General features: G+C 39.7%; 1 protein-coding gene across 4 annotated transcripts in view; it reads right to left on the bottom strand.

Annotated features, from left to right (window-relative positions):
• Positions 1–18694, bottom strand: part of LOC133545281 (solute carrier family 22 member 4-like) — a 36587-nt gene that overhangs the window by 5578 nt on the left and 12315 nt on the right. For 3 of the 4 annotated variants that reach the window (XM_061890703.1, XM_061890702.1, XM_061890704.1), the window contains 5 exons: positions 7857–7960; positions 4005–4159; positions 3758–3929; positions 3562–3685; positions 3398–3498 (listed from right to left, as the gene is read on the bottom strand). In XM_061890703.1, the coding sequence (XP_061746687.1) occupies positions 3398–3498; positions 3562–3685; positions 3758–3929; positions 4005–4159; positions 7857–7960 (656 nt within the window). Of the gene's footprint in view, positions 1–3397; positions 3499–3561; positions 3686–3757; positions 3930–4004; positions 4160–7856; positions 7961–16895; positions 17484–18694 lie in introns of those variants that run through there. The other variant, XM_061890705.1, reaches the window with a different exon arrangement.

The following is an 18694-nucleotide window of genomic DNA, read 5'->3' as shown; positions in this document are numbered from 1 at the left end:
CAGAAAAAAAGTCCAGTTCCCATTTAATGTGTTGGCCTAAATATTATGCTAATGTATGGTGTGTATTTTACTATAGTCATGCTATTTTGTTTTACAGCAGGGGTCGGGAACCTTTTTGGCTGTGAGAGACAAAAATCTAAATATTTTTAAAATATATTTCCGTAAGAGCCATATAATATTTTTTTCAACACTGAACACAACTAAACGTGTGCATTTTTAAGTAAGACCAACATTTGTAGAGTATAACAGGTCTCTTATTTTTTGTAATAACATTGTTATTCTGAAGCTAATTGTGGAGGAGGCGTGGCTTGCGGGCCTGCAGCGAAGCGGGGTGTGCCAGGACCGTAGATGGCCCACCTGGGCCTTGTTATCTAATCACCTGTCGCTTTGTTATACGCAGCAGCCAGGAAGAGAGACGGGGTTGGGGCTGGAGCCAGAGCATGAGCGAGAAGGAAAGAGAAAAAGACAATTGCTGGAAAGCAACTGAGAGTCTTATTTAAAAATAAAACAATATTTAAACCCTGAAACAGGCTCTCATGTCGGTGCTTGGTGGTCTGAAGAACCCCCAGGAGGGCAAACCCCACATTAACCAATAAAAAATAAATAACTTCTTACCATTATGCAACTTCAACAGGTGCAGTAGAAAATGAATGGATGGATTGAAAATGAATGTTTTATATTTTTAACGTTATTTTTAACTCTGTGATTACAAGTGGAATTATTCATTACTTATCGTGTTAAGCAATGTCAGCTCAGATCTATCCGAGAGCCAGATGCAGTCATCAAAAGAGCCACATCTGGCTCGTGAGCCATAGGTTCCCTACCCCTGTTTTACAGTATACTACAATAGATGTTTGATGATAAATGAAAACTTATAAGGATGTCAAACAACATATCATTTATTTTTGAATAATAACCATAATACTATAGTCAGCGTTGGCGTTAATGCATTTTATTTGTCTTTTTACACATTGAAATCAGAAAAGACGCAAGTTTCTGGAAGTCCACGCGTGCAGAGGACGCACATTTTTTTTTTTTCTTTTTACCGCCCTGTTTGTATGTTTTTTTTTTGTTTTTTTTAATCGAGTAACGCTTTCTGCCGATGTTTGTTTTGTTTATATTTGCCGGGTCAAATGATTAATTATTACTAATTATTGGTCGACTTCAAAGTAATGTACTTTCCGGTACAATTTCGGAAATTTTGATTCGCGGAAAGTTTTATCGATCACAAATACTGCATTTACGGTATTTATACTCCCGCGTGTTATTGTTTTCGTCATGGCGAGCAATAAACCCAGGAAGCACACCATCAATGAAAAGATAAGCTACGAAAAAGAACACCTTAAGACCGGTTTCACTGATTTTCAAAGATCCAGCCTCACCAGGCACCAGACACCCTCTAATTTGGGTCCCTACAGATCCGCTCTTTGGTCGGAATGATGAGGCCGTTGATTTGTTACAACTCTTTATTTATGTTTTCCGCAAAGCCAAGTGGACATCCACCATGCTATTAAAGGCCTATTGAAATGAGATTTTCTTATTTAAACGGGGATAGCAGGTCCATTCTATGTGTCATACTTGATCACTTTGCGATATTGCCATATTTTTGCTGAAAGGATTTAGTAGAGAACATTGACGATAAAGTTCTCAACTTTTGGTCGCTAATAAAAAAGCCTTGTCTGTACCGGAAGTAGCAGACGATGTGCGCCTGACGTCACGGGTTGTAGGGCTCCTCACATCTGAACATTGTTTACAATCATAACCACCAGCAGCGAGAGCGATTCAGACCGAGAAAGCGACGGTTTACCCATTAATTTGAGCGAGGATGAAAGATTTGTGGATGAGGATAGTGAGAGTGAAGGACTAGAAAAAAAAAAAAAAAAGGCGAGGCCAGTGGGAGCGATTCAGATATTAGACACATTTACTAGGCTAATTCGGGAAAATCCCTTATCTGCTTATTCTGTTAATAGCGTTTTAGTGAGATTATATGGTCGTACCTGAAAGTCGGAGTGGTGTGGCCAAGGGTGTGGTGACCGCCAATGTCTCCGGTGGGAGGAGGTAAGAGAGTCCGCAGCTGCAGGAGGACGCAAGCTCCGCTCATGTCTACGGTAAGAGCCGACTTATTAGCACAATTTTCTCACCGAAACCTGCCGGTTGACATGTGGTAGAGAACCATGTTCGCTTGACCGCTCTGTTCCATAGTAAAGCTTCAACTTCGGGAATGTAAACAAGGAAACACCGCCTGTGTTTGTGTGGCTAAAGGCAGCTGCAATACACCACTTCCCACCCACATCTTTCTTCTTTGACGTCTCCATTATTAATTAAACAAATTGCAAAAGATTCAGCAACACAGATGTCCAGAATACTGTGTAATTATGCGATTAAAGCAGACGACTTATAGCTTGGATCGGGCTGGAAAAAAAGGTCCGCAACAATCCGTGACGTCACGCGCACGCGTGATCACACCGCAACGTTTTCAACAGGATACTTTGCGCGAAATTTAAAATTGCAAATTAGTAAACTAAAAACGCCGTATTGGCATGTGTTGCAATGTTAATATTTCATCATTGATATACAAACTATCAGACTGCATGGCCGGTAGTAGTGGGTTTCAGTAGGCCTTTAACACTCCTGAACATGCTAGTGCTCTCTCTCCTAACTTGCCCACTCACTTACACACGTCACTCACCCCACATGCCGCCATTCTTAAAGGGGGACACAGTTTACGGCCATCACCAAGCCAGAGAGTAAATGCTAGAGGAACTGAGTGCCACTGTATTAAATGACATTGAAACTAACTTGCAAAATTTTAAGTTTGTTGGCATTATTTGTCATGAAAGTGTAGATGTGGCGGCTTTTAAACGACTGATGACAGGTAGGATTAATCAATTGAAATTGTTATATGCATGTATGACCCAAGCAAAAACTTTTAACATTTTTATTCTGAAGTAAATACAACTCCAACTTATTACATGAAAATATAAAAGTAAATACCAGCAGCGGTCAAGTTTAGATCCATGAAGGAAAGAAGAAAGTAAATGAATGTTTATAACTGAATACATTTACACGTGCATAAAAAATTTATTTCTGTTGTATAATTTTTGTAATGAATTAAGTAACATTTATGACAACCTTTTTCCAAAAATAACAATATAGAATGTGAGCTATAACAGGTAATGCATACATTTATAATTTATTATTAATGAAGGAACTCTACTGAAGGAATCAAAGTACTATCTATTTTTTTTCAAAACGCTTACAAAAAAGTGGGACCCTGAAAATTTACTGTGGAAACCCCATTTTTATGACTTGATGGGCTCATTTTGAAAGTTCCTAGCGCTAGCACTGATAGTAATAGTAGTATGCCGTCATTTGACTTTAAAATTGGTGTACTCACGCCACGTAGCAGAGAATGACCGTCATGACAGCAATGTTGACATTCCTGATCAGGTCCAAGATGCTGTGTGGCTCTTTGGGGTCTGTCTTGGCCTTGGCCACCTGCAAAACCGTAAGCGGGTGTGACTACTTGCTGGATTATACCAGGAACTCAGGTCTGCTTACATAGTCTTCGAAGATGACACAGGGGGCCTGAACCTTGTTGATTTTGGCCGCCTTCCTTATGATGGCCTCCGCCTCTTCGACCCGGTCCTGGCAGAGAAGCCACCGAGGAGACTCCGGGATGAACCTGCACGGTAGGGTGAAACGGAAGCTGTGGCCGACCTCTGAAAGCACGGAAGCTCATAAATGATTCACTCACCACCAGAAAGGGAAGAAGGCCAGACAGGGCACGGACAGCACCAGCAGGAGAGTTTTCCAGTCCCTCACAAAGTAGGCACAAAGCGGCAGCAGCATGTAGCCTGCGGCGAATCCGAAGCAAGTTCCCAATGACGAATACAGCAGACGAGCGTTGCCTGTCAAGATCTCTGCTCCTGCACACACACGTCGGGCGTGGAACATAAAAATGACGGTAAAAAAAAAAACATGGAGACAAAGGTGCACGGTACCTAGGACCAGAGCGGCCATATAATTGGACATCTGTCCCAAACCGTTGATGACCAGAAGGACAGTGAACATCACCCAGGACACGGAAAAGACTTGAATGAAGGTGAAGATGGTCTGGAGAGCCAAAGTGACGAAGAGGACGGGTTTCCTTCCGCATCTGCAGCACAAAATATTATTTACTGCGGAACAGGGGTGTCAAACTTGTTTTCATTGAGGGCCTCATTGCAGTTATGGCTGCAATCAGTTACACAAATTTGCCTCTGCATTTGATTATTAAGATTTTCTTTTACATACACCAGAGTTGTCAAACTCATTTTAGATCGGATGACACGTGCAGAAGAATATACTCCCAAATGGGCCGAACTGGTAAAAATAACGACAACTTCCGATTGTTTTCTTTGTTTAAAATAGAACAAGCACATTCTGAAAATGTACAAATCATAATGATTTCAGGGTTTTTTGACACTTACATGTTGCGGTTAATAGTATTCTATAACTATTTGTCGTTATTTATATTTTCTGACTAAAGTGTGTGATAATGTTCATCACTCAACTCATTGGTGTTAATTTTCTATCTATCAAGATAAAAAAAAAATATCCAAATCAAGTTACAGGATGCTATTTATTTAGTTATCTCATTTTCCTCAACTGATGTACTAACATCACGTGGTTTATTTTGTACATATGTGGCATCATCTACAAAGATACAAAGAATTGTTATTGCGACATCCAGTGGACACATTGAGAGCAGCAGTTTCTTTCATTCAAATGGTTAATTTTTGTACTTAGCAAACTCATGCAATGAGCCAGATAAAACCTGTCCGCGGGCTTAATGCGGCCCTCGGGCCGTACGTTTGACACTCCAGACATACATCGTAAAAGAACTGGCAACTCGGACGCCACAATTTTACTGTAAAACATACAGTGTTTTTTTTTTTTACAACATGTTACACACGGTAAATTAAAAAACAGTCCTGCTTAGTCGACAGAATTTTACTGTAAAATTAACTGTTGTTTTTTTTTACAGCATATAGTATATGTATATTTTTTTTACAGTAAAATTCTATTATATAGTTCTATTATATATATATATATATATATATATATATATATATATATATATATAGTAAGTAGAAAATAACTCAACCACTTTTTTTTAACAATAAATAATGGAAACTGAGCTGCTAGCTTTTTTTTTTACCGTAAAAATAATGTGGTACTCTTTTTCCATATACAGTAATACCCCATAAAAACATTTTTTTAGATCGATTTTACAGTAAAAGACTGGTAGCTCAGTCGACAGTAATTTACCGCAAGAAAAAAACAGTAATATGCTGTAAAAGTCACTGTAAATTTTACCGTACAATCTATATTATTTTTGCGTACAATTTAATGGATGGATGTCAGGTCGTGCCTTATTTGGAGTTTGTTAGTGTTCATTCCGTGTTTACTGTCGAGTTCCTGTCCTGCACACTTATTTTGTAGTTCCACTTCCTTTTTCGAGTGTCCTGCAGCAGCTTTATTTTGTCTCCCAGCACACCTGTTTTGAGTTTAGTCCTGCTATTTAAGTCCAGCTGGTCTTTGTTGGGAGATTGTTATCCGTATGGATGCTGTTAAACGCTGTTCCGTTTTTTCTGAGGCTTCCAAGTAAGTGTTTCTGCAGAGTCCTATGTTTTTGTGCATTTTCTTATTGTTTTGACATGTGCTTTAGTGTTTTTGTCTTTGTTTGTATTAAATATCTTGTACCTGCACATTGTCTCCTGCTACCTTCTGCATCTTGAATCACAATCTTTGGTATCATGCGACCAAAGCGTCACAGATAATTGGCTTTGAAATCATAAGTCATGCAGATACTTATTTATTTTTATTTTGACAAATAAAATTTTAGGTATGTATATTTGTTGCAATATTGGATAATATCAATGTTTGAAAGGTATGCAATTTCATGCAGTATTTTGTTTTGTTTTTTTACTGTCAAAGTGGGAAGAGCAGAATACATTTAGTGAGAAAAAACAAGGTAATTTTATTAATGTACCGTATATTCCATTTGTTTGAGTGATATAAAATGATGTGGCGTGCCAGGTCTGGGCCCCAAGCCTAGAGTTTGACACCAGCTATAGAAATATTTTGCATGTACAGTATAAACTTTATACTGTGTATATCCAAAATATTTTTATTTACTTAACTAAATAGAACAAGGAGTGTCCAAAATGTGGACCCGGGAGCATTTGCAACACAGCTAATTTTCTACAAAAAAATTATTTAGAAAAAAAACAAAACAGCAAACAGGTGGCGTGTAGCGATTTAAAAAGTTAAACCGCTGTTGAATACCACAAAGCTGCCATGCAGGTGTTTTTTTTTTGTTTTCCTCTAAAGCTTCCATTGCTCTAAAATAATAATGAATCGAAATCCATGTTATACATTTTTGCCCTATTCAAGGTTGGCATATTTTGTGATTTTTGCCATAAAAAACAGGGTTTTCTTTAACTAAATGTGCAACCCGAGGGTCACTGGTTCAAATCCCACCTAGAACCAACCTCGTCACGTCCGTTGTGTCCTGAGCAAGACACTTCACCCTTGCTCCTGATGGGTGCTGGTTGGCGCCTTGCATGGCAGCTCCCTCCATCAGTGTGTGAATGTGTGTGTGAATGGGTAAATGTGGAAGTAGTGTCAAAGCGCTTTGAGTACCTTGAAGGTAGAAAAGCGCTATACAAGTACAACCCATTTATCATTTATTTATTTAACTAAACGGGCAGACAAAACAAATAAAGCTTTATATTGACATACCGTATTTTTCGGACTATAAGTCGCAGTTTTTTTTCATAGTTTGGCCGGATGTGCAACTTATACTCAGGAGCGACTTATGTGTGAAATTATTAACACAGTACCGTAAAATATCAAATATTTAGCTCATTCACGTAAGAGACCAGACGTATGAGATTTCATGGGATTTAGCTATTCGGAGAGACAGATTTTTTGGTAAAGTTATAGCATTTTCTATATGTTATTTGAATGACTCTTACCATATGTTACGTCAACATACCAGGCACATTCCCAGTTGGTTATTTATCCGTCATATAACGTACACTTACTCAGCCTGTTGTTCACTATCTTTAGTTATTTTAAAAGCCTTTCAAATGTCTATTCTTGGTGTTGGGTTTTATCAAATAAATTTCCTCAAAAATGCGACTTATACTCCAGTGCGACTTATGTTTTTTCCCTTTTATTATGCATGTCCGGCGACTTAAAATCCGAATAATACGGTATATGAAGTTGATTCAGTGATTTAAGCGTGGAATAAAAAATATATATGACTATTTAATATTTCTATGACTGAGAATCTTCCAGGTTCCTAAGACTAAAATTTGAGGAAACTCTAAAGTTTAAAAATGTTCCTATATATCTGTTTTGAAAATGAAAAATATCTATATAGCCCCCACAAGCTTTGATTTTTTTTTCAGTGCACAGAATGACTGCCGATGGAATACAAATATCTGAAAATCTGTTCACTTTGGTTATTTATTTAAATGTAAAAATTTAATATATTAATGTGATTATATACATGCATTCATACGATTACAAATCCTGCTATGTACAGTAGATTTAGATTTTTATTACAGCCTGAAACGCACGTCATTGTAATTACTTTATTTATCCTAATTACCTAATTAGTCCTCACGGTACAATCTTGTAATCCTTTAAATTATTCAGTAAATCAACCTGCGTAACAACAGAGCCGGACTCTGGATAGAGCCCTGGGGTACTCTACTCTTGGAGAATACATAGTGTATTTGGGTACAACGTAATGTAAATCATGTACAGTAGTTGTTAAAAGAGTGAAATATTTGCAGCACTTGTCTGAGAGCTGTCCGGCGAAGAAGGATCCGATCAGGATGCCCACAAAAAAGATGGTGGTGGTGAACGGCTTCTTCCACTTTTGGTCGCACACCAGGTCGAACTGAAAGATGGACATAATCCAAGGTGAGGTGCGTAGTTTGAAAACGATAATACATATAAAAGGCAACCTATGAGGAATTGAGTCTTTTCTAACTTAGACTTAGCGCACCGGATTATAAGGCGCAGTGCCGATGAGCGGGTCTATTCAGGTCCTTTTTCATACAAAAGGCGCCCCGGATTATAAGGCACATTAAAGGAGTCACATGATTTTTTTTCTAAATTTAAAACATTTCCTTGTGGTCTACGGCACATGTAAAAATGTTTCATAGATTATGTTTTAATGGCACGGACTACAGTGGCGGACTTGCGCAAATTTTCAGGACTTATGCAGATCTCAAATACACATCAGCAGGTACCAGAAGGTAAGAATAGTTGGTTTTGTATAATATTGTGAAACAAAACCCCCGATGATGTCTGCTAATGGGTGCCATTTAGCGGTTCCTATGCACACACCATAGTAATCTCTGACTGTTAGCCGAAATGGGCCGGCAATCCATCAAGCGGTGTGGCTTCAAAGTCATACTAAAACATTTTGACAGATTTGAGTGCCGTGTGTGACGTTCTTTATTTTAAATGGAAAGTTTAAAGTTTTGGTGTTTACTGACATCATATTGCAGTCTACACATATATCTTGTGTGACTGCCATCTACTGGTCACACTTATTACAGCATGTACCAAATAAAATTGCTTTGAGGTCGGTAAGCACAACCGGTATTATTTCGTATGTTAGGCGCACCGGGTTATAAGGCACATTGTCGATTTTTGAGAAAATGAAACAATTTTAAGTGCGCCATTTAGTCTGAAAAATATGGTACCTTACTAAGAACTTCACCACCTGACGACTGGCTATTGAGTTGATCGCCCGGGCTTTTAACTCGGCAGTCCGCGTGCTTTCCTCTTATACAAGCAACTTGGGTTGGTGCCCCGGGTGGAAAAAGTCGGAAAAACACAATGCAACCAAAAGAATGAATAAACAACCACTACAGCGATGCCATGACCCTGATTATCGTAAGGTTTAGGGGGGTATGTGTAGCGGAGGCCAGGCAGTGTGGCTCGGTCATGTGTACGTTGGTAAACCTCACACCCAGACACCCCGATAGCAGTGGCTATGGGGATTTTAGCTCGGTAGTCACCACACTCGCCTCTCATGCCAACGACCTGTGTTTGTAGGAAAAACACAATTACCAAGTTGGTGCCGTGAAACGGATTAGTAAGAGGTTTGGGGTGTTAAGTGTAACGGAGGCCAGCCAGTGTGGCTCGGCCATGTGTACGTTGGTAAACCTCACACCCAGACACCCTGATAGCAGTGCTGGCTATGGGGATTTTAGCTCGGTAGTCACCACACTCGCCTCTCATGCCAACGACCTGCGTTCGTAGGAAAAACACAATTACTAAATTAGTGCCGTGACCCGGATTAGTGAGAAGTTTAGGGTGGTGAGTGCAACGAAGGCTTGGCCATGTGTATGTTGGTAAACCTCACTCCCTGACAACCTCACAGGCAGGGCTGGCTATCAGGCTTTTAGCTTGGTAGTCAGCACACTCGCCTCTCATGCCAGCAACCTTGGTGTGTGCCCCGAGTGGAACAAGTAGGAAAAACACAACTCAGCCGAAAGAGTGAGTACACAACCACTACAGTGGTGCCGTGACCCGGATTAGAGAAGGGTTTAGGGCAGTGGTTCTTAACCTGGGTTCGATCGAACCCTAGGGGTTCGTGAGTCGGCCTCGGAGGTAAAGACACATCCGACTTATCGTGTAAATAAAAAGTTTTCCCTATCAGCGTATTATGGATACAACCAAACAATGTTCCCTCTAATTTTCCATCTGATTTGCAGGTTTAGTGATTGATCGATTTGAAACTTTTACTAGCAGATTCCGAAGGAAGAGAATACATTATATGAAACAGTACAGTTTACACAGTACAGTACATATTCCGTAAAATTGACCACTAAGTGGTAACACCCAAATAAGTTTTTCAGCTTGTTTCAGTCGGGGTCCACGTTAATCAAATCATGGTAATGTGTTTAAGGTGTGTAATTTGTTGTGAGATCATGCACTGTGTTGGTTTGGTTCTTTGAACAAGGTGATGAGTTTGAGTTTATTTGGAACATGCAAGCATACAACATGATACATCACAATTTCCAGTTTCTCTTTTCAACATGTTCGAAAAGGAGTAGGAAGAAGCAGAGCTTATTTAATCCTACCCCTTTTCTTCAACATAACAGTAGCTAAAACTTTTGTTCACTTCCTGTTCTCAATGTACAGTATTCACACCATACTCCATAAGTAATCACAATAAAAATAAATAAATAATTGGTGAAGTAAGTTTTATTTCATACGATGAGATAAGTAAGATTATTTTGAGAATGAAAGAATGAATGGGTGAATAAAATCAGAATGTTCATCATGGTTCTTCTTTTTTGTACTTGGTAAACACTTTTATTTTGAAGAGTTTCCTGAAGTGGATCCTATTAGTACATTCTTTGATTGCTTTGCTTAATCCATTCCATAATTTAATTCCACATACTGATACTGAAGGTCTTAAGTGTTGTACGTGCGTACAAAAGTTTCAAATTAAATTTTTCTCTAAGATTATACTTCTCCTCTTTTGTTGAAGAATTGTATATACTCTTGGGAAGCAGGTTATAGTTAGCTTTGTGTATAATTTTAGCTGTTTGCAATTCCACTATGTCGTGGAATTTCAGTATCTTTGATTCAATAAATAAAGGGTTTGTATGTTCTCTATATCCAACATTGTGTATTATTCTAACTGATCTTTTTTGTAACACTGTTAGTGAAAGAAGTATACTTTTGGAATTATTTCCCCATATTTCTACACAGTAACTCAGATATGGTAACACTAGTGAGGAGTAGAGAATATAAAGTGATTTTTGGTCTAGAACATATTTGGCTTTATTCATTCATGTTTCTTGCTACTTTATATTTTTTACATGAGATTTCCAGTTCAATTTATCATCAATCATTATACCTACCAATTTGGTTTCATTTACTCTTTCAATTTCTATTCCGTCTATTTGTATTTGTGTTTGACTTTCTCTTCTACTGTTACCAAATAGCATTATTTTAGTTTTACTGAGATTCAATGATGGTCTGTTTTTGTCAAACCATTTTTTTAATTTGTTCATTTCTTCTGTTATTATTTGTATTATCTTCTGTGTGTTCTCTCCTGAACAAAACGCTGTTGTATCATCTGCAAATAATACTAACTTTGAATCTCTTGTAACTTTACAAATGTCATTTATATAGAGATTGAATAATTTAGGTCCTAGTATTGATCCCTGAGGTACACCACAGGATATATTTTGGGTTGTAGAAGTGTGTTCGCCTAGATTCACGTATTGTTTCCTGTTCGTTACATAACTTCTTATCCAGTTTAAGACTAACCCTCTGATGCCATATCGTTTTAGTTTTTTGATTAAAATATTGTGTCAAATGTTTTTGTTAGATCCATAAACACTGCTCCCGCACGTTTTTTTACTATCTATTGCATTGGTAATTTCTTCTGTAATTTAAATTAAAGCCATTGAGGTTGAAACATTAGCTCTGTATCCATATTGTTTCTCTTCGAGTATTCTATTTTTATTTATGAAACTGTCTAATCTGTTATTGAACAGTTTTTCAAAGATTTTAGAAAATTGTGGAAGTAAAGAAACAGGTCTATAATTTGTAAATATTTATCTCTAGTCTTATAAATTGGTGCAACTTTAGCTATTTTCATTTTGTTTGGAAATGTACCTGTTTGAAATGATAGCTTACTAATATACATTAATGGTACTGCGATCTCATCAATAACATTTTTTATCGTATGTTCATGCAAGTTAATTTTGTGCACCAGTAAAAAAACATATAACTTTTTCTTGAATATGAAAAAATAAATAATTTTTTTACTAAAGAAGGGTTCAGTGAATGCGCATTTGAAACTGGTGGGGTTTAGTACCTCCAACAAGGTTAAGAATCACTGGTTTAAGCGGATGAGTGTAGCCAAGCTAAGCAGTGCGGCTCGGCCATGTGTACATTGGTAAACCTCACTCCTTGGTTACCTCAAAAGCAGTGCTGGCTATTGCCCAAATCTTTTAGCTCAGCAGTCAGCATGCTTGTCATGCCGGCGACCTGGGTTTGTACCTCAGGCAGTACAGTAGGAAAAACAGTTAAAGCGTGCACAGCCACTACACAATCTCTTATCCAGAGGGGGAGAAGCTCCATTCCAAGCAATGAAAAAACGCACAAAACGCTGGATAAATTATTATTTTCATTTAAGCGTGGCATGTGCATAACAACACTGATGTGCGACACACAGTGACATAAATGCTGCTAAATGCAGCTATTTTTATGCCGAGTCTGAATCGGAAAATAATCTTTATGAAGATTATTTTCGACGGTGTCTGGGAGAAAAATATTGGTGACAACTTCAAGATATGATTTAATAGTCTACATTTTGACAGGATAAATGATTAACCTTTTTGAGAGGACAGGGCGTGATTTCATTTGCAATCTGGGAGCGCCTCCAGAATCAAACAGCTGGCAGACAGACTCAAAAAAACAGTTGTAGAAGTGACTGTGTAGCAAAATGTACAGCAAAGCAATTCCAATACATATTATCTAGAACAGTGTTTCTTAACCGTAGGACTAGTGCTGGGTGATATTGCCTTTTTTTTAATATCGCGATATTTTTGGGCCATATCGCGATATACGATATATATTACGATACTTTGCCTTGGCCTTGAATGAACACTTGATGCATATGCTATATGATGTTTCTATAGTGTCTACATTAAAACATTCTTCTTCATACTGCATTAATATATGCTACTTTTAAACTTTCATGCAGAGAGGGAAATCACAACTAAGTCAATTGACCAAAAGTGTATTTATTAAAGTTATTAAGCAATGGCACAAACATTCAAGTCATTTCCAAAACATAAAGTGCAAGATTGTCAGAGACAGTTTAAGTGTCAAATAAAAATGAGCTGCATAATAGGAAATCAAATAGTATTTGTCCTTCACTATGTGGTATGTTACTAAGGTTATGAAATTCTCTTCATTCTCTAGCGAGTGACTTTTCAAATGATGCTACATATTAGCAGAAATGCTACTTTTTATAGCAACGCTTTCCCCCCCCCCCACACTTGACAAATTACGGTTGTCTGTTCGACATATTCCCACTTGAAGCCGAACCACCGCCAGACGATCGAAACCCTGCTGTTTTTATTGGGAATTAAGTCTTCCTTCATTTTTTTACCAGATCCGCACCTTCATTCTCTCGTACGGCTACGTTAGCAGCTAACATTAGCCACGCCGCTACCTCTCTGCCCTGCGAGGGCATGTATGTGACGTGTGATGTGACAGTTTGTGACGTATGTAAGAATGTGCGCCTGCTTGTCTGCGAGAAGGAGAGACAGGAAAGAGCGAAGAGAGCCTGAAGTGTACGCCCGCAGCTAAAAGTCCTGCGTGTGAACGTATACTCGAATATTACGATATAGTCATTTTCTATATCGCACAGAGACAAACCCCCGATATATCGTATTTATCGATATATCGCCCAGCCCTATGTAGGAACCATTGTACTTGGTTGTAATACACTTTTCCACTACTTGAGGCAGTAATGACAATATCGAACAAACAGAAGAAGTCTGGCGCTAATGTCGCAGAAGTTTAAGTGCAAAAATTAGGACTAAAAAGCGGTGACGCACTTACATTTTATAGACAGTTTATTTAAGAAACTATTAGCGTTTTTTTTTATAATTAATTTAGTTAGAATGTATTTATTTTAGCACAGCATTACTGTATGTAAACGTATTCATCAGTACCTTCTTTTGCAGTATATTTGATTAGTACTTATTTAGTAATCAGCCTGACCTAAGCCTTGATTATGATTAACACATGCTTACATATTGTAAATAAGATGTATCCTGTTAAACCAGGGGTCGACAAACCAAAATGTTGAAAGAGCCATATTGGACCAAATATACCAAATAAAAAAATCTGTCTGGAGCCACAATAAAATAAGTGTAATAATGAAGACAACACATGATGTGTCTATAATAGCCTACTATCAAAATTACTTTAAAAGTCTTATATAAGTGTTATAATGAAGACAACACACGCGTCTATATTTGCTATGTTAGCCTACTATCAAAATGACTTTTAAAGTCTTATATAAGCCTGATTTGTCAATAACACCAACAAAGCTCCCCTTTGCGCATTCACGTACGGAATGAAATGTTTGGTGGACAAAATGAGACAAAGGACTGGCATAAAACATGTCTTTCCGTGGCCGCATCGGCGAAAGTTGTACATGTAAAACTAAGAGTTCAAGGATCGTTGAAATTAGTGGGACAAAACGGCGCTCACCACATCCTCCCATCAGTGAAGAATGTTTTATAAACAATGGGATTTAAGCGGTAGAAAATGGATGGATGGATGGATGGGATTTCAAACAATTAGGAAGGTTTGTGTCATGTGTCATGCCCGGCTCTGCCGGTTAGTGTTTGGGGCACTTTGGTCCTCCGACCCGCAGGTGGAGCTGGTCTGTGAAGACGTGCAACATCTCAGAGGGCTGCTGATTGGGCGGCCTATAAAAGGCCTCCCATCAGCATGCTCTCGCTCTCTCTCTCTCTCGTCCCACAGGCACATACGTTTGGTGACCGTATGGTCACGGCAACGACGGCCGGGATTAGCACCACACTTGCACCCTTTTGGGGCAACACTCATTTACTGATACATTCCTTGGTTAATTCACATTACTGATCACTGATACATGTTGTAAAATAAAAGATCTGTTGGCTAAAATGTACAAATCGGTGTGGTCTCCCTTAATGTTACAGCCACTAACGAGCCAGTGGTTGTGACATATGGGGGCTCGTCCGATCTTTGGTAGTAACTTTAGGCTATGGTAATTCCTTCTACTGGCTATGGCAGCGTAGGAAGGTGCGTAGAGCTCTTTGTATTGAGTATTCCTTCTACTGGCTTTTGGAGCGTAGGAAGGTGAGTAGAGCTGAGTTACTAATTGTGAACTGCTGATAGTCAGTTGGGGCCTGTTATCAGTTAGTTAATTGGGGGATCTACTGATTTGTACTTTTGAGGCTTTGTTTGACCGTGCAAGTGTAGGTAGACACTGAATTGTTTGTTCCAGCCATCTTGGTTTAGTTTCATTGCAGTTTGTAGCATTGCATTCAGCCTCTTAGGAGCTGTCGCCTTTATCCCCATCTAGTACGGGTTCTAGGTTCCTGCTGTCACAGAGCCTGGGCGAGGGCACTGCCTTGGAGAAACGGCTGAATCGGCTTTGTCGGGATGGTACGTCTCCACAGGTATTGGTGAGTAAATGATCCTCGTCCTCGGGCTCTGTGTGAAAATAGATTAGTCTAGTGGGGGGAAAATGTTTAGGGGGATGCTCCGAGGTTAGTTTGCTGTGTTAACATAACTGTAATGTTTTAGAGACCTGGTTGGATTGGTTGGAGAGAGAGGGCCTAGCGTCATTAGAGCTAGTTTTTGGTTGGGTTGTTTTTTCAGTAGTTTCATTGTTGGTTTGGTACAGTAGCCAGATTGGTACTGACGGCCTGGGTTGAGCAGGATGGAGGCTTTTGTGGAAGCACCATCTGAGAAATTGTTGTTTGCCCTTAATAAGGAACAGTTGTTGCAATTGGCAGAAAAGTATGGCATGGAATTGTCATCAGCCATTAGAACTGGTAAGAAGGGACCCTTGCGTGACTCCATTCACGAGTTTTTGTGTGAGCAGAGCATTTTGCCTTCAGGAAAAGGTGGTGACGCTCATGTGAAGGGTATGTCAGAGCCTATGCAGTCAGAGAGGGTAGGCATACTGACTTTTGAGCAACAAAGAGAGATGAAGGCACTTGAATTTGAGTGGGCGCAACAGGCTAAGGAGAAAGAACGTCTTTTTGAACTGGAAAAAATCAAATTAGAACGAGAATTGCAACAGCAAGCAGATATGGAGAGACTCAAATTTGAAAAAGAAATGGATTTGAAAAAAGGTGAAATGGACCTTACAGTACAGCTTGAGAAAATTAAAATTGAACAGGATCGTTTGAAACTAATGTCAGAAGGTAAGATTAGTGGAAATCTGTCCGGGTCAAGTATGGATAGCATGGTAAAGTATGTTCCAAAGTTTGACGAACGTGACCCAGACGTGTTTTTCTCACTGTTTGAACAGATGGCCTCTGACAAAAAGTGGAGTGAAGAGGATAGAACGGTGCTTTTGCAAACTGTACTAGTAGGACGCGCACGGGAGGCATACTTGGCATTAACACCTGTTGATAGGCACAAGTATGCTGAGGTGAAAAAAGCGGTCTTGAAATGTTATGAACTGAATCCGGAAGCTTACAGACAACGTTTCAGAAACTGGCGTAAACGTGATAATCAGACCCATGCTGAAGTGGCAAGAGAGTTGAGTACTTATTTTAACCGGTGGCTCACTTCAGAGTCTGTCTCAACTTACGAAAATTTGCGTGATTTGTTGATTTTGGAGCAGTTTAAGAACATTGTACCAGATCGAATTGCAACCTACATTAATGAGCAAAAGGCAAAGTCAGTGGAGGAGGCAGCCTCGCTTGCTGATACCTTTGTGTTGACTCATAAACATAAGCCTTACAGCAGTCCTCCACGGTATAATAGCCACCAACGTTATGATCCTGCTCGTTCTCCTCCACAACGTTCTCCTCCTCGTTATGGTCGTAGTTCAAATCGATCAAATTATGGCAATTCCAGTAATGTTCCTAAATTTGATAATGGAAGTAGCAAATCTCGCCCAAGCCCGACGGATAAATGTCATTACTGTTTGCAGGAGGGACATTGGAAAAAGGATTGCCCGCTGTTGAAAGGCCGTAAATCTAATGCCAAGGTAGCTGGGTGTGTTTCTGTTGTGCATCCAGTTGATTTTGGCGTCTCTGATCTAACACCGTTACCTCGTTTGGAAGTTCATTGTGAGCAAGTGATTGAAGATGGTGCATCTGTGTCAGACGAGCAGACGAAATCAGTAGAGTCAGCTGCGTCTGATTTCGCTCCATTCATTAGTGATGGCTGGGTGTCATTGGTTGGAGAGACACAAAAAGTTCCAGTTAAAATCTTAAGAGACACTGGGGCATCTGAGAGTTTCATTTCTGGAGCAGTTTTGCCATGTTCCACAGCATCTGACACTGGGAAATGTATTTTGATTAGAGGAATAGGCATGCAGTCATTTTCTGTACCGTTGCACAAAATTCACTTGTGTTCAGGATTTGTGAATGGGGAGGTGACTATTGCTGTGAGACCGTCTCTGCCTATGCAAGATATCCATGTAATTCTGGGGAACAATTTGGGTGGGTGTTTAGTTTCTCCACCTCCAGTTGTTACACCTGTACCGCTATCTGTAGAGGAGCCAGACGCGTGTTGTCAAGAATTCCCAGAAGTGTTTACTGCTTGTGCTGTGACTAGGGCAATGTCTCGCACGCAGGCGCAATCGTCGGATGTGTCCAAATCTGTGCCTATTTTTGTTCCTGAGCTGCCCGAACCTTTGTCATGTCAAGATTTAATTGAGGCACAAAAGAATGATCAGAGCTTTGAGAAATATTTTGCCTTAGTTTCTACTGATCCAACGATGGGTTACTTCATTCAGAATGGCGTTTTGCTGCATACGTGGTTGCCAGGTGTTGATCCTGAAGTGGCAGGTCAGGTGATTCAAGTGATGGTACCTGACAAATACCGTGATTTGATTTTGAGAACAGCCCATGGAGCAGAGTCTGGGCATTTTGGAGTTAAGAAAACCTACCGACGTCTTTTGGAACATTTTTACTGGCCACGGATGAAACGCCATGTATCTAGATTTGTCAAAGCATGTCATGTTTGCCAGGTTGCGAAACAGAGTACTCCCATTAAACCTGCACCACTTCAACCTATTCCGTCCGTCTGGCACACCATTTGAGCATCTCATTATTGATTGTGTAGGTCCACTACCCCCTTCGAAATCTGGTTGTGTGTACCTCTTTACCATCATGTGCCAGGCCACTCGGTATCCAGCAGCGTATGCCTTGAGAACAATTACCACAAGGTCAATATTGAAATGTTTGTCTAAATTCATTTCTGTCTTTGGCATTCCAAAGTTAATTCAGAGCGACAGAGGGTCTAACTTTACCTCCAGAACATTTGCTGCAGCGTTGAAGTCGATGCAGGTGAAGCACAATTTGAGCAGCGCGTATCACGCACAGAGTCAGGGGGCATTGGAGCGCTGGCATGCCACGTTGAAGTCTCTCTTGCGCGCTTACTGTGTTGAGATGCGGAGAGATTGGGAGGAGGCGTTGCCATGGCTCTTGTTGTCTGCGCGTGGTGTAGTTCAAGAAAGCACTGGTTTTAGTCCAAATGACCTAGTCTTTGGCCACAAAGTCCGGACCTCACTGTCTGTTTTAAATGCCAATCTGGATCTGCAGAACACTCCCGTCAGTTTCACTGAGTATGTAGATGGTTTTCGTCGTAGGCTGTTGCTTGCATGGAAAGAGGCAACCGAGCATTTGACTAAAGCTCAGGTGAAAATGAAGCTGCGTTATGACCGTAAAGCGAAGATCAGAGTTTTCAATCCAGGTGATCAAGTTTTAGCTTTGCTGCCCATTCCGGGGTCACCATTTACAGCAAAATACTCTGGTCCATTTACGGTTATGAGCCAAGTGTCAGATCTCAATTATTTACTGTCAACTCCTGATCGTAAACGATCACAGCAACTGTGTCATGTGAA

The sequence above is a fragment of the Nerophis ophidion genome, linkage group LG28, assembly GCF_033978795.1.
Source record: "Nerophis ophidion isolate RoL-2023_Sa linkage group LG28, RoL_Noph_v1.0, whole genome shotgun sequence".
NCBI lineage: Eukaryota > Metazoa > Chordata > Actinopteri > Syngnathiformes > Syngnathidae > Nerophis > Nerophis ophidion.
The sequence above is the reverse complement of the archived record's forward strand: the minus strand, read 5'-3'. Positions and strand labels throughout refer to the sequence as shown.